The 16,020-nt window shown below is 34.7% G+C and overlaps 1 protein-coding gene across 2 annotated transcripts in view; it reads left to right on the top strand.

Annotated features, from left to right (window-relative positions):
• SP4 (Sp4 transcription factor) overlaps positions 1-8,753 on the top strand; it is a 69,686-nt gene extending 60,933 nt beyond the window's left edge. For both annotated transcript variants that reach the window (XM_061197701.1, XM_061197700.1), the window contains exon 6: positions 8,329-8,753. In XM_061197701.1, the coding sequence (XP_061053684.1) occupies positions 8,329-8,576 (248 nt within the window). In that variant the 3' untranslated portion in view covers positions 8,577-8,753. The remainder of the gene's footprint in view (positions 1-8,328) is intronic.
• Positions 8,754-16,020: the final 7,267 nt, after the last annotated feature.

Genomic DNA, 16,020 nt, shown 5'->3' with positions numbered 1-16,020 from the left:
GTTTATTTTTATTTTAACAATCCAAAGAATTTCTTGCTCAGCCTCATGAATATGCCTCAATGTCATGCAACATGTCTCTTTATCAAGAATGATAGGAGTTAGAGCCAGAGGGACTCCTGAAAATGATTTTCTGCAATTCCATCATTTTATAAATAAGGACTAAACTTTAAGTCTTAAGAGGTTGATTGACTTCTTTATCAAGGCCTCAAACTTAGTTCCTTGAGCCAAGTTGAGTTATTTAGTAATGAGGAAGAATGAGCCATGGAAGCAGTAGAGTAAACAAATTCAGACAGGCAGTAACAGTAGTAGTTAACATATCTGATCCCCTTCAGTGTGCTGGGTTTCTAAATGCTTTTTTAAAATCCATTTTCTCATTTTATCCTTAGAGCAATAACATGAAATAGGTATTTCTGTTATTCCCAGCTAAAAATGAAGAAACCAAGAATTGGAGAGAGAAGTTGCCTAAAATTATATGACTGGGAGGTGGAGCAGAGTCACCTGGACTAGAATCTAACTCATACAAGAAAGAAAGTATGATATGTCAGAACCTACAAGCAGTGCAGTGTTTGGGAACCATGATATTTGTGGCAATAGATAAAACAGAAAAGGTAGGCAGAGGTCAGTGGATGTTATATACTATTTGATTTTGTTTTTTTCTGCAGCCATAGGAAATGAGGAACCATTGAAAGTTTTCAACGGATAATCAGATGGTCACCTTTTCATTTTAGACCATTTAGTATTTGTATGGAGGATAAATTTATAGGGAATAATTTTGAGACCAATCGTCAAAGACAGTAAGGACTTTTGGTAAGATACCAACTAAAACAGAAGTTGTAGGGTATATTTGGGACCAGTTTAAGAGATGTTTTGTAATAAAATTGACAGGACTTGGTGATTAATTAGATGTGAGAAAAGAGATGAAAGGTACCAATGATGACTACTATCAGTTGAAATGGAGAATACAGGAAAGGGATAGGTATAATGTAGAATTGTGTATCTCCCTTCAATTCTGTCGATTTTGCTTCTTATGGTTTGGGGCTCTGTTGTTAGGTACATATATGTTTCTAATTGTTATATCTTCTTGGTGGAGTGACACTTTTATTGTTATAAAGTATCCTTCCTTGTCTCTAGTAGTAATTTTTATCTTGTTGTTCTAGTATTAATATAGCCATTCTGACTCTCTATTTGCACAGTATATCAGTTTTCTGTCCTTTTACTTTTAGCCTATTCCTGTCTTTGAATTTAAAGTGAGCCTCTGCTAGAAAGCCTATAGTTGTATCATGTTTTTTCTTAATCCATTCTGTCAATTTCTGCCTTTTGATTGGAGCGTTTAATACATTCATGTTTAATGCAATGACTGCTAAGGACTTCTGCCATTTTGATATTTGTTTTCTATTTGTCTTCATGTCTTTTATCTTTTTTGTTCCTGTGTTTCTCCATTATTGACATTTTGTGTTAAACAAATATTGCTCATGTGTTATTTTAATTACCTTGTAATTTCTTTTAATATATGTATGTGTATGTATATATATATGCATATATATATTTATACATAACATATATATATATATATATGTATGTATGTATGTTTTTTTAAGTTATTTTCTTAGTGGTTGCCTGCTTTGGGGATTGCAGTTCACATCTTATAACAGTCTAGTTTGGATTAATACCAACTTTATTTCAATAGCATGCAAAAGCTTTTCTCCTACATAGCTCTGCCTCCACTTCTGCTGTTTTTTTTTTACTAATTACATCTTTGTATATTGTACCCATCAACACAGATTTGTAATTACTGTTTTATGCAGTTGTGTTTTAAACTAGATAGGGGGAAAATGAGTAAAAAATGCATTTATACTGTCTTTTATATTTATCTATGTAGTTACTTTACCTGGTGTTCTTTATTTCTTCATGTGTATTCCAGTTATCATTTAGTGTCTTTTCATTTCAGCCTGAAGGACTCCCTTTAGTATTTCTTATAGGTGCAGATTTGCTAGTGACAGATTCCTTCAGTTTTTATTAATCTGGGAACATCTTAATTTCTCCTTATTTTTGGAAGATAGTTTTTCTGTATATAGAATTCTTGATTGACAGGTTTTTTCCTTTTAACTCTTTGAATATATCATCCCATTGCTTTCACACCTCCATGATCGCTGATGAAAAAAATCAGCTTTTTTCTTAATGATGATCCCTTGTAGATGATGAGTCACTTCCCTCTTGCTGCTTTCTAGGTTCTGTCTTTGTTTTTCACTTTAAACAGTTTGATTATTGTGTCTCAGTGTGAATTTCTTTTCATTTAACCTACTTGAAGTTAACTGAGCTTCTTCAATGTGTATATTAATGTTTTTCATCAAATTTGGGGAGTTTTCAGCCATCATTTCTTCAAATATTCTTTCTTTTAAAAACCTAGGACCAATAAATCTCTCCCTCTTTGCTGAGAGGCTTTGTGTGCATGTTGAGGCCCCCATCAACACTCAGCCAGACAGTTGACAGTGCTACCATAGCCTTCACTTTCTGCTTTTGCAGAGCCTCAAAGGATAGGCATAAGTGAGAGTTTGGTTCTTCTCAGCCCTTTCCTGAGTAGACTCGCAGCCCTAAGCATGTATGTGGCCTTCTAGATTCCAAGAAGTATGTCAGCTTTTTCTTTTAAGCTTTTTGTTTAGTCTGTTTATTGTTTGGCCCAAGTATTATTCATTGTTTTGGACATCCATGAAGTTAAAACACTTTCCTATAATTGTTTTAGACAAACACATGCCCTTCTCTACCCCTGGAAGACGACTTTTTGCATTGGGGTACTTCCAAGGAAGGTTAAATACAAAAGTATTTTAAGTGGGGTCCTCCAAAGAAACAATGATGATTCTTTGGGAAAGAAGTTTTGAAAGGGCTCCAGCTCTGTTCTGTTCCCTCTGGTGACTGCCAGGCTGCTGGGGAGTAGAAAATGGAACTAGGCAAGTTAAAACACCACAAAACTTGCTCTTCTTACCAAGATTCAGCCATTTTCTTTATTAAACACTCCCTGAGTTACTGGAAGCCTTGATTAATTTCCAGAGTCTGAAAGGGTTGATTCGATTTTTTTTCCCCAGTTTCTGATTCCTTTCACAGAGGAGTGGATTTTTGGAGATCACCATGTTTACTGACATTACCTCTTTCATAGTTTGGGGGACTTTTCCCCTTTATTTCTGAGAATTATAAGGATTGGAAAGTTAATGAGTTCTGTTTGTGACATGTTGAGTGATGCTTTCTGTGGCACATCTTGGAGATGTTAAATTCATAGTTTAGGAATCTGGATCTTGATGTACCCATCCATTTATAGATGATAGTTAAAACCATTAGAGTAGATAAGATTGCCTTTTAAAAAAGTGTTTGTAATGAAATGACCAAAGGGCTTCTATATTTGAGTAGATAATTGCTGAAGGAAGAAATGAAAAATTATTCATGATGCACATTTGATATCTACAAATTTATGGTCTCAAATCTCAGCCAGTCTCTCAGAACAGCCTATCAATCTTATTCTTTTTTCAGCTTCCTCATTACCTTAGCAATTACCTAAACCTCCTTAAGTCTTAATTCCCTTGTCACTCCCAGTTAACTTCCCCTTACTCTGTCTTCTACTTCAAGAAAATTTAAGCCACATAACTTCTCTCAAATTATCATTCCTCCCCCTTTTAATTTGCTTTTATCCACAGGTAATGATAGAGGAGAATTGAGTGTACTTAAGAAAAGATTCATTTAGATATTCTAGGCTGAGTAGGTAAGGGAGAGTGTCCAGGAGGGACTGTTAGGTCCCTCCTGATAGACATTGGAGGGATCCAGGGACTACAAGTTTCTCAGTTTGAATAATGAGGTTTTTTAGAACAAATCAAAATATGATTTCTGTAGAGTGAGTTATATATAAAAGTCTGGTAAGAAATTGTACATGTGCTACAAATGGACGTTTAGTTGAAGTTATTCATTGAGCAAAGGGTGTGTTTTTTACTTAGCTGTAACAAATGCCAGACATTTAAAAATGTCCCTGTAGTGGGTTGAATTGTGTCTCCCAGAAAGATATGTTTAAGTCCTAATCCCCAGTATCTGAATGTGACCTTCTTGGGAAATAGTTATTTGCAGATGAGATGAATTAAGATGAAGTCATACTATGCCTAGTGCCTAGGATTTAGGACCTAGTGGACCCTAAATCCAATGACTGGCATCCATGTAAGAAAGGGAGAAGACACAGAGACACAGGGGAAAAGGCCATGTGAAGACAGAGGCAACGATTGGAGAGCTGCACCTACAAGCCGATGAATGCCAAGGATTGCCAGAAGTCACCAGCAGCTAGGACGAGGCAAGGAAGGATTCTTCTCTAGAGCCTTTCATGGGCGCATTGCGCTACTGACACCTTGATTTTGGGCATCTAGCTCCATAACTGTGAGAGAGTGAATATCTGTTGTTTTTAAGCCACCCAGTTTGTGATTTTTTGTTTTTGTTTTTTTATAGTAGCCCTTGGAAACTAATATAGTCCCTCAGTTCACTCCTGAAATTATTTTAATTGATAAATATGCAGGTATGTTATCAAATGACAAACTTAGAAATAACATCAATAATCCATAAAGTGTGTTTTATGTATTAGCTTAAGTTTGAGGGTAACACTTTGAAAATGAGATTATAGGCAGAACTATGGCAGCTAGATAATTGGCTCTTGATGGCTACCTCAAATACATAAAGCTTAAAAGATCTGATTTAGTTCCATTTTTCCTTTCAAGTCTATGATTCCATTTGAAAATCTCAGCAAATTTTTTTTCTGAGAGAAATTACTGTTAATATCACGTTAGGAAATAATCTACATAATTTCTAAATATGAATCTTCTACTTAAATCCTTTTAAAATACTACCATATTTTAATAGTTGTGTAAGACAGCTTGGCATTTTATTAATAATATAGGTGAAATGAGCAATTTTTTTCCTATATTTAGTGTATTAAACCAAAATCATTTTGCTTACATCTTTGAGATTTTCTTAGAGAAATAAAATTTGGAATTTCTTCTTGATATGCTTTTGATAGTTGTGATGCAGATATTTCACAGATCTTGATCCATGTAACAGATCAGCTGTAATTTTTTTTTTAATTAGGCTTTACCTTTTTCAAGACTATATCTTATATAACTATCAGTTCTCTATTGCTCCCACAGCAAACTACCACAAATTTAACAGCTTAAAACAACACACATTTTTTGTTTGTTTGTTTGATTATTCTAGTGAATTGTTTTTGGCCCTCTTGTGCTTTAAATCTATATCTTTTTGGCTAGGCACTATGTGAGTTGTATTTGTCTGTGCTTTCCACAGGACAGACACCACAGAAACTTTTTTTTTTTTTTTTTTTAATTTATTTGGCTATGTTGGCTCTTCGTTTCTGTGCGAGGGCTTTCTCTAGTTGCGGCGAGCGGGGGCCACTCTTCATCGCGGTGCGCGGGCCTCTCACTGTTGTGGCCTCTCTTGTTGCAGAGCACAGGCTCCAGACGCGCAGGCTCAGTAGTTGTGGCTCACGGGCCCAGTTGCTCCGCGGCATGTGGGATCTTCCCAGACCAGGGCTCGAACCCGTGTCCCCTGCATTGGCAGGCAGATTCTCAACCACTGCGCCACCAGGGAAGCCCCAACACACATTTATATCACTGTTTGTTTAAGTCTGAAGTTCTAGTAGGCTCAGCCGGGGTCCTCTGCTTAGCCTCTCACAAAGGTGAGATCAAAGTGTTGGCTGGGCTGTGTTCCCTCCCGGAGGCCCTGGGGGAGCATCTGCTTCCGACTTACGCTGTCAGCCAGATTCAGCGTTTGCTATTGTAGGGCGTAAGTCCCTGTGTTCTTGCTGCCTGTCAGCAGGGCGGCAGTGGGGCTGGCGTTTGCTCCTGGAGGTGACCCACGTTCCTTCTCACACTTTCCACGTGGCACCCCTCCAGCAACAGCGGGTCAAGTTCCTCTCACACTTCTGATTTCTCTGATTTCCCTTGCTGCATCTCTCTGACTCCAGCTGAAGAAAGCGGTCTCCTTTTAAGAACTTACGTGATTAGATTGGGCCCACGCAGATAATTCAGAACACTCTCCCTTTGTTAACCTTTATAAACTTAGTTACATCCCTTTTGCCATGTAATAAAACGTATTCACAAGTTCCAGGGATTAGGGCACAGACACCTTTGTGGGGGATTGGGGCATTTTGCCCACCGTAAGTAACTAATATCAACAGTTTTGATAATTAGTTGCATTAATTATAAAAAGTATTAACCCTACTAAAAATAATTATAAAAATAATTAAAATAATTATAAATATAAATACAAAAAAGATATTATAGTATATTTAGTTAGTACAAGAACCCTGTACCTCCCTGTATCCATATATTATAAAGTATAATGATAATGTTTGCTAAGAGGTAAGAAATTCAGAAATTGTCTTACACCACAGAAAACACACTTCTTTGTGGAAAAGGTTAATAAACTGAAATGTCATTCCCCTAATGATAGTTGAATTATACAACATAATTTACTTATTTTGAGATTCTAGCCAACTTTCATTGCTTGAAATTAATTGGATACCCACACCTCTTAGGAGTAGACTAGAAAGTCCACACAGAAGCCATGTCCCCATCATTTCTCATTTATCCTACAGTTTGCTGCTGAGTAGCTGGGGACTTGAATTTCTTTCTCATTTGGTACCAGTAGCGCCATGTGGTTACAAATGACTCTCTCAAGATAACGGAAGCTTCTTCAAGTCAGAGACTCTGACTTGTTCAGATTTATATCACCAGTGCCTGGCACATTACAGATGTTCCACAAATATTTGTTGAAAAATGACTGAGCTCATGAATATCACAGCTAACAAATGTTTATTAAACAGCCAGTGTGTACAAGTTGATCACCCATTGATTCAGTGTTTACTGAATGATCTCGTGCCTTCAAGCCATCACTACCTGATTTCTTTCTGATTATTCTTGGCCACTGTTGCTGTAAAAGAACAGAGGTCTCTACTACAGGTGATTTAGTACAAAAAGCCTGAACTAGAAACCAGGTGCCTTGAATTCTGCTCTGATATTAATAAATTTGTATGATTCCCAAGCAAATTAATTAATTTCTGAGCCCCAACTTACTCATCTATAAAATGAAAATGTAAAATAAGATCCTTAAAATTTCTTCCAGCTTTTAAATTTGTACACTTAGAATTTTTCTTTTGAAGTAAAATGGGAAACTTGAAAGATAAAAGAGTTCAAGATTGATCCTAAACATAAACCCTCATTTAATTGTTTTTAGCCCTTGTCTGGCTGTTAGCATTCATAAGATGCAAGTCGTTTTACCTTAAACCTTAACTGCCTTTATTTTTAATGTCTTTAAGAATTTTGTCTCAACCGTTTATTTATCCTTTCATTTAATTTTTCAAGACTGAAAGAGAAAGAAAAGTTCAAAGACACCTCAAATGCAATTTTTTTAAATAAAACAAACATATAAAGAATAGGGGATAATATCTGACATGGGAAAACTTGAACCTATAGATTTTCTATTAGTAAGTCAAAAGCAGGGCCAGGTAAAATAAGTCAGCTGAATTGAATTTTCTTATTATCCAAGTTCTACTATCAGACTGGGAAAACATTGCTTCTTTCCCTTAAGTAACAATTTTAAGGGAAGGACTAAAGCTAATAGTTTATCCATTATGAACGTGATGATATACCAATTAACCAAATTTTTATGTGCCCCACCCATTATACACAAAAATGAAAGGACTTTTTTCTTAAATACAGAAGTAGTTAGTTCCAGTAGAACTATCTTATAACTTAAAGAGAGAATATATAAGGATCACTCCGTGTACCAGAACCTAATAGTCTTAATTCTGCGAGACCTGAAAACTCTGTTAAATTTGAAATGTAGTGTTTGCCCGACTCTCATTTTTGCCTTGTGAAGAAACTCAGTACACTACAAAATTATTAACTGATTTTATTTGAAGTAGTTCTAAGGTATTTCCTGCCTCTAGGCATTATATTCAAAACCTAGACAATAGTTTTTAAGGAAGGGCGGATATGAGCCTTGAACATTATGTATTGTTATACCTGGAAGAGACTTTTGAGATCATCTGTTAGAAACCCTCTTATTTTGTAGATAAGGAAACTGAGGAAACAGCTTTTATTTTCAGTTCTTAGCAGAATCATGACTTTAAAGTCATGTACTGCACTGTGTGTTTGATGGCATTTTAAAATAAAAACATGAAGTATTTTGCAACTACTCAAAAGTATAGTATGACCAGAAGAGAAATTATTTTAAATTATAATTTCATTTAGATAAAGTGAATTACTATTCATTTACTATTTTTCTGTTTAGGTGAAAAGAGATTTGAATGTCCGGAATGTTCTAAAAGATTTATGCGGAGTGATCATCTCTCCAAACATGTCAAAACGCACCAGAATAAGAAAGGTGGTGGGACAGCTCTTGCCATTGTTACCTCCGGAGAACTGGACTCATCTGTAACAGAGGTGCTTGGCTCCCCAAGAATTGTCACAGTTGCAGCCATTTCTCAAGATTCAAACCCAGCAACTCCCAATGTTTCAACCAACATGGAAGAATTCTGAAAAGTTATTTATAACAGAGACCTCTAGTGCTGCACTTAAGTTTACACACATTTGAAAATCTGGAAATGGGCTGGTCAGGTGAATTACAAAGTAGGAAATCATGTTTTCATTCTTGGCTTCTTTAAGTATTCCAAGATTTTGGGTCAGCACATGAAGTGCTGAATTTTTAAAAATATAAAAAGCAAACTGATGTACTGGAAACAGATAGAAAAGTATTTCCTCCATATTATACGTTGTAGTTATTTGGAGATCTATCACATAATCTTTAAACTGAATCTTCCCCTCTCTTAACATCATGTGTTAACATGTTTAAAAAAACAGACCTCAGTAGTTTGCAGGCTGGACCTTAATTGGACTTGTTTTCTTTGAAAGTACTTTGTTATAAATTCAGTCAGTAATAATTTATGTGGATTTATTTTTTTTTTTGCAATAGCACAGAAAACAAATAGTTAACTGATGATAGAGAGAATACTTTATTTCCTTAGCTTGATTTTTGGAAAATCAACTGAAAATAGTTTTGGCCGTCTTTTCTAAATATTAGAAATTCTTCAACAGTTGAATTAGGTAAGTTCCAAAAAAGTAATCTGAGAGGCATCTCAGATCTTTATTACCACTACATTGTAGTAGTGCGTATGCAGACAATCAGTGAAGTCCAAGTACTTTCTCCATTTGGAGACACAAGAGGAACTCAGAGCTAAACCTTAGGTTAAATTTTAGATTGAAACCTTGGGAAAATACTGGGGGGAAAACAAAACTCATAATAGCTTCAGAAAAATAAAATGAGGCAATTTAACAGGTAAGGTTTTGAAGTTAGGATTGATTATATTCCTAACCCTAGGTTGAACCACAAAGTTCATTTTAAATGTTTTTATTGGAAATATTTGCATAGAGTTTAAATCGTTCTGTAGTTTCATATTCTGTAAATATGAGTTATGTTGACAATGTGCAAAATTCTTTATGCTTTGACTTGGTAGCCAAAGAAAGAATTATCACACTTTTTTTAAGGCCAGCAGAAAATTACCTTTTAACTACATTACAATTTCTGTTTTCCTCTTTACTAAAAATTAGCGAATCCCATTTTATTTCTAGCACTGTGTTAGAGGCTGATTAAGAATTTATAACACAGTAATGTCTTTATGTTATGCCAATAACTGAATTTTCCCTAAGAAGACAGCCTAACAAATATATAACAGATGTGATACTATGAAACAAAAATTATATTTTAAAAATCAGAATAATTTCAGTCAATTAAGTGACTAAAGAAAAAAATGTATTTCATTGTTTATACAAGGGTCTTAATAGGAAAGATGGCCAAAAGTTTCATATTAAAAAAATTGGGAGTATACCAGTAGCTTAAATATTAGTAAGATATTTCATATTTTAAAAATATATTTACAAAGAATTATAATGGAATTGGAATTGACCATTTGAAAACTAAAGTTTTTAACTGCTCGGTTTATTAACACCATTAGTTTGGGGACTGTTTGAATATAGGTGTATGTTTTCTTGTGCATTCCCTATTATTTCAGGAAAAGTACTACTCATGTGAATTCTCTTCCGAAATTGTGATGTTTCTTGTATTTTTGATGAAGGAGAAATACTGTAATGATCACTGTTTACACTATGTACACTTTAGGCCAGCCCTTTGTAGCGTTATATAAAACTGAAGGTCTTTTGTGCTTTCAGTTTGTATAAAAAAGCTTTGAGATTAAAGGAAAAAAAAAATTTTTACACTGTGGTTATAAATTTCAAGTTTCTTAAAGCTTTTGTAGACTTGTAACAAAGTCTTTAAATTTTAGTTGGATTTTGTAAATTGTTTTGTATATTTTATTTAACGTACTCTTAACAACTGATGTATCTGGCTTTAAAACATCAGAATCAGTTTGTTGCTTTGTTTGGTACAGAGGAGCATTTGGTAGTATTAATTTTAATTTTATTATATAGGAGCTGAAACATCAAATATATATTTTATCTATCATTATGCTACATAATCAGTGCTATAAATTTTTTTATGCAAAGAAACTTTCGTAATGTTTGAATCATGTTTCCTCAGAGTGACACTTTTTGTTGTTGTTAATACCGAGTATGAGCTCTCTGCACCATTATTCCATGAACCAATTTTAATGCATACCTATGTATGCTCCTCAGAAATCAAAGTTATTTTTTAATCAACAATGAGGCCTATTATAAATTTAACAAACTGAATCTGGATAGCTTTATAGCATATAAAATATATTAATTTGTGTTAGCAGGTGCACATTTCACCACTGAAATTAGAAATCTTTTGACAGTCTGTTCTGCATACCATTCTGAATCCACTCTTCTGTCTTATAAGAATCGTAAATTTCAGTGTCCTTTATTTGACTCAGTGGGATATAGCTGTTATAAGTAATAGGGCACAGATGTGCAGTAGAGTCTTGTTTAATGACATTTCACTGTTCATTCCCTTTGCCACTGTTATAAAACTTTTCTTTATTGTAATTATCAGTGCAAAGCTATGTATTTATCATGGTAGAACTCCAGTGTTAGAATAGTTTTTTCTTACAGTATACTTTCTTTGGTTAGGTTTGTGTATGTGTTGCTGATTACATTAGAACTTGATGTTAAGTCATTATTTATCACACTCTCATGAGAGCAGTAATAAAAGTGTGTAATCTAGGAGAAAAAGTTAATTTGTCAAACTTAGATAAGCATGATGTTTAGGTCCTATTTTTCAATTTTATAACTGTTTTATTGCAACAATATTTGTATTTAAGTCTTCATTTTAATGCCTTGTGGTGTTTTTTTATGCATGTCACTAAGTTGTCATCCCACATAAATTGATGTGCAGCATAGGGTATTAAATCTACATAATGATTTTAAAACAGAAATAGTTGATGGTAAAATGTAAATGTTTTGCAAAAATTCCTTATAAAAAGTTTTGTAGTAACATTTCACTTGTAAATTTTTTTTTGTAAAAAAGAAAAAGAAAAAAAAAAAAAGATGAGTCCAGAAAAAAACCTGTTTCCCATATCCTAGAATTTAGACAATTATTCTGCCAGCAAAGCCTCTGGGGCTGTAATTGACATTTTTACAGTGCTGATTTGTATAAAACTTGTTTTTTGTGGATTTGGAAATAAAATCATGTACAAGTTGTTGCCTGCAATAACAATTGCAAGTAACCTATTAAAAATTCCCTTGAGTTTAACATGTTTCTTCATTTAATTATGTATGCTATAAAACAGCAATAAATTGTTTGAACTATCAACCTTTTTATAATGATGAACACTGGAAAGTAAATGCTTCTCACTAGAAAACATATTGGCAACTCTTCATAATTCCTGGTATTAAGATCTGGTCACCATTTCTCTGAACGTACCGCCAAAGAACACCAATTCAAATTTCATGTTAATTTGTAGCCATTGCTCTAGACATGTATGGAAATTAAAATTTGATTTAGGGACATTTTTTACTTAAATATTTTTAAGCAATAAATGTTAGGAAATTGTAGGAAGACCTAAAAACGAAAACATAATTAAGATGTTATTTAAGCTTACAGAAACACTAAGAAGCAATGTATGCCATGTATATAGATGCCACAGTCTATAAGCAGAAGCTATTGTCTTTTCCTCTTGGGAGAGCCCTGCAAATCTCATGCAGAACCTTAACGGACATAATGAATACATTACTATAACAACTCTAGTTATCAGATTTCCAAACCCAGGCCAGATTAGATACGGCCAAGTGAGGGGCAGGGGATGTTAGGCAGCAGGAAAGTACATTGATCTACTAACAGAAGACACCAAAAATTCTTTTTAAATCTGTAGCGATCAAGGCTTACATAGTGTTTGGGTAGATCGCGTTGTATAGTAAAACCCTAAGGTAAAGACATGGCTAGTGTAATAATATGTGTTCATAACAATTCCTGAATCAAGAAACAGTTAAGTTAATTCTACTCTGCCAAACAAGACTAGTAAGGAATAAATTTTTCAAAAGATTTGTATCAAACTAAAAATGTATACTTCAGTTATCTGAAAAACTCACATTTGGAAGCATCAGGATGATATTGTATAAAAGGGATAATGCAAGTAGTAAACTTTTTCTATTTTTTTTTATTTTTTATGTGGTAGTACCAGTTTGATTCTTGGACTTCTAGGAGCTTCAAACTCAGAACCAGGAACCGGGAGCCAAGAGTGAGTCAAAGAAAACACCAAAAAAGTAATGCTTTTTACTTTATCATAGATTTTTTTTTTAAACTGGATTATATTTGCTTTACACTGCTGTGTCAGTTTCTGCTGTACAGCAAAGTGAATCAGCCGTACATATATGTATATCCCCTCTTTTTTGGATTTCCTTCCCATTTAGGTCACCACAGAGCACCAAGTAGAATTCCCTGTGCTATACAGTAGGTTTTCATTAATTATCTGTTTTATACGTAATAGTGTATATATGTCAATCCCAATCTCCCAATTCATCCCACCTCCTGCCCTTTGCCCTTGGTATCCATATGTTTGTTCTCTACATCTGTGTCTCTTTTTCTGCTTTGCAAATAAGATGATCTTTACTGTTTTTCCAGATTTCACATATATGTGTTAATATACGAGATTTGTTTTTCTCTTTCTGACTTGACTCTGTATGACAGTCTAGGTCCATCGAAGTCTCTGCAAATGACACAATTTCGTTCCTTTTATGGCTGAGTAATATTCCATTGTATGTATGTACCACATCTTCTTTATCCATTCCTCTGCTGATGGACATTTAGGTTGCTTCCATGTCCTGGTTATTGTAAATAGTGCTGCAGTGAACATTGGGGGTGCATGTATCTTTTTGAAGTATGGTTTTCTCTGGGTATATGACAAGTAGTGGGATTGCTGGGTCATGTGATAGTTCTATTTTTAGTTTTTTAAGGAACCTCCATACTGTTCTGCATAGTGGCCGTATGAATTTACATTCCCACAAACAGTGTAAGAGGGTTCCCTTTTCTCCACACCCTCTCCAGCATTTGTTGTTTGTAGATTTTTTGAAGATTACCATTCTGACTAGTGTGAGGTGATACCTCATTGTAGTTTTGATTTGCATTATTAGAAATAGTGATGTTGAGCATCTTTTCACGTGTTTGTTGGCCAACTGTATGTCTTCTTTGGAGAAATGTCTATTTAGCTCTTCTGCCCATTTTTTGATTGGGTTGTTTGTTTTTTTGATAATGAGCTACATGAGCTGTTTGTATATTTTGGAGATTAATCCTTTGTCAGTTGCTTCATTTGCAAATATTTTCTCCCATTCTGAGGGTTGTCTTTTCATCTTGTTTACGGTTTCCTTTGCTGTGCAAAAGCTTTTAAGTTCTATTAGGTTCCACTGATTTATTTTTGTTTTTATTTTCATTACTCTAGGAGGTGGGTCAAAAAAGATCTTGCTGCAGTTTATGTCAGAATATCATAGATTGTTGACATAAAACCACTGGTGTAATAAGTTAGGAAAGTTGAAGCAGTGCTCAGCCAACACTGTAAATATAATAAGGTATAGTTCACAATGCTGTTCATGATAAAGTCAAGATATCAAGAAAAAATGATGGCATAGCTTGTTTATTTTTATTTAAAATTTCAGATGCTTAAAGAGTGCAGACTTCAGGTATGTACAAGAAATAAATACTTTACTCTTCAATACATCTGAATTACATATTACTGTATTTACTGCCCAAGCAATAATGTCTGATTCACACACAACCAACTTGTAATTGTGTAGCAGGATTTTTAAGGCATGTATTCCATTCTTCTAAAGGTTGCTAATTAGTGTACGTCCTAGGCTGTGTTCTTCTTTGTAGCAGGTGGCAATGAAATAATTTATTTTTGGATACCTGAGAGTGATTTCAAGTGCAAATAGTAAGAAAGAAACAAAAAGTAAGGGAGGAAGGAAGATGGTACAAACCTTCGTTTTTGTCTAAGGTAATAGTTTGGCAACTGCTAGGACAATTTCTCCTGGAGGAAAATGTTCCAATTAATAGGGTTTCTAGATTTCAGAATTTTAATAATCAAGTTTTCATGTATAAAAAGAAATCAGTATGCTATTTATAGTACTTTAGCTCAGAAAAGCAAGTTATGTATGCATGTACATATATATAACAGCTCTTTACAATAAGGATTTGATTTAGCAAATGAGTTAGCAAATTACATATTTTGTATTAGACTGTACTGACATAAAATCTATTCTCTTTAAATAAAAAAGGTACTTTCCTGATAAATCATGCATCACTATGCTGCCCACAGTTAAGTACAGTTACTCAAGCCTTAAGTACATTGTACATTCTCTTATGAAGTCAACCAGGAAAATTGGGTGATAGTCAAGGGGAATTTTCACATCCGCTTATGATATTTGAAATGTTCCATAAAAACAATATTTTTACCACAGTAAAATTTTTTTCAAGGAAACAGTAGCTGTGTTTCCAGTTAACAGTAATCCCTTTGCATAATTGTGGCACTGTTTAAAATTTTTGTTCAGTGGAAACATAATCCACAGGGTTTTGTGTTTCCTATATGTATTTTAATAAAATTAAGTACATGTATATAGATAAAATATATGCTATATGTAACATTTTAGCTATATATCACTATAACATTAGGATTGGATTAGGAAGTTCAAACTTCAGCATAAAACTATGTTGTTTTTAAAGCTGCTGAAAGAAAGACTGCAAGAAATACAGATAGGCCTAAAAATACACACATACCCTAAAATTCTGTGTAAAAGATTTGTACCAATAGTTTCCATAAAACTACATTTTTATCTAGCCCTTCTACTTCTGGACATTAATTTGCTTCAGGACTTAATGATAGCGATGACTAATAGGCTTCTATTTTGAATCTTCACTCATTGGACAAATACTGAGGGTCTATTTGGTACCAGCCACTAATCCATATGTCAGACCAAGAATAAGACAAAAAGCCCTATCCCCTGCCCTCACAGAGTTCACGCAGATTTGAAAGTGGTAAGGGCAACGGGGGCAAGTAGGCTAAACGTGAAGAGTGCTAGGGCTGCGATTGTAATTAGGGGGGTCAGGAAGCCTCCCTGAACTGATGTCTGAGTAAAATTGGAAGTGAGGAAGCAACCCTTGCCGATCAGTATCTGAGAGGAAGCTGGGGGAAGAGGAATCAGCGAAAGGGATGAGCCCTACGCCTGACTGGACCACAGCTAAAGCGCAATAGTCTAGAGGGGCCAAAAACGAGGAGAGCAGGAGAGAGGTAAGAGGTGACGGTGCATCCTTGCCATGGAGATAAAGGCCTGCTCATAACGAAGAGGGTTGAGCACCCTGGTAAAAGCAAAGCTGTGTGACACAGAGATCACCAACTGGGAGGCTGGGGAGTGTGGGCTTGATTCCTGGTTCTGCCACTTACTACACAACCTTGGGCAAATTATCTGACTACCACTTCTGCATACTCTTTTTCTCGTTTCCAAAATGGGAATAATACCTCCT

Source organism: Eubalaena glacialis, chromosome 8 (assembly GCF_028564815.1).
Source record: "Eubalaena glacialis isolate mEubGla1 chromosome 8, mEubGla1.1.hap2.+ XY, whole genome shotgun sequence".
NCBI lineage: Eukaryota > Metazoa > Chordata > Mammalia > Artiodactyla > Balaenidae > Eubalaena > Eubalaena glacialis.
The sequence above is the reverse complement of the archived record's forward strand: the minus strand, read 5'-3'. Positions and strand labels throughout refer to the sequence as shown.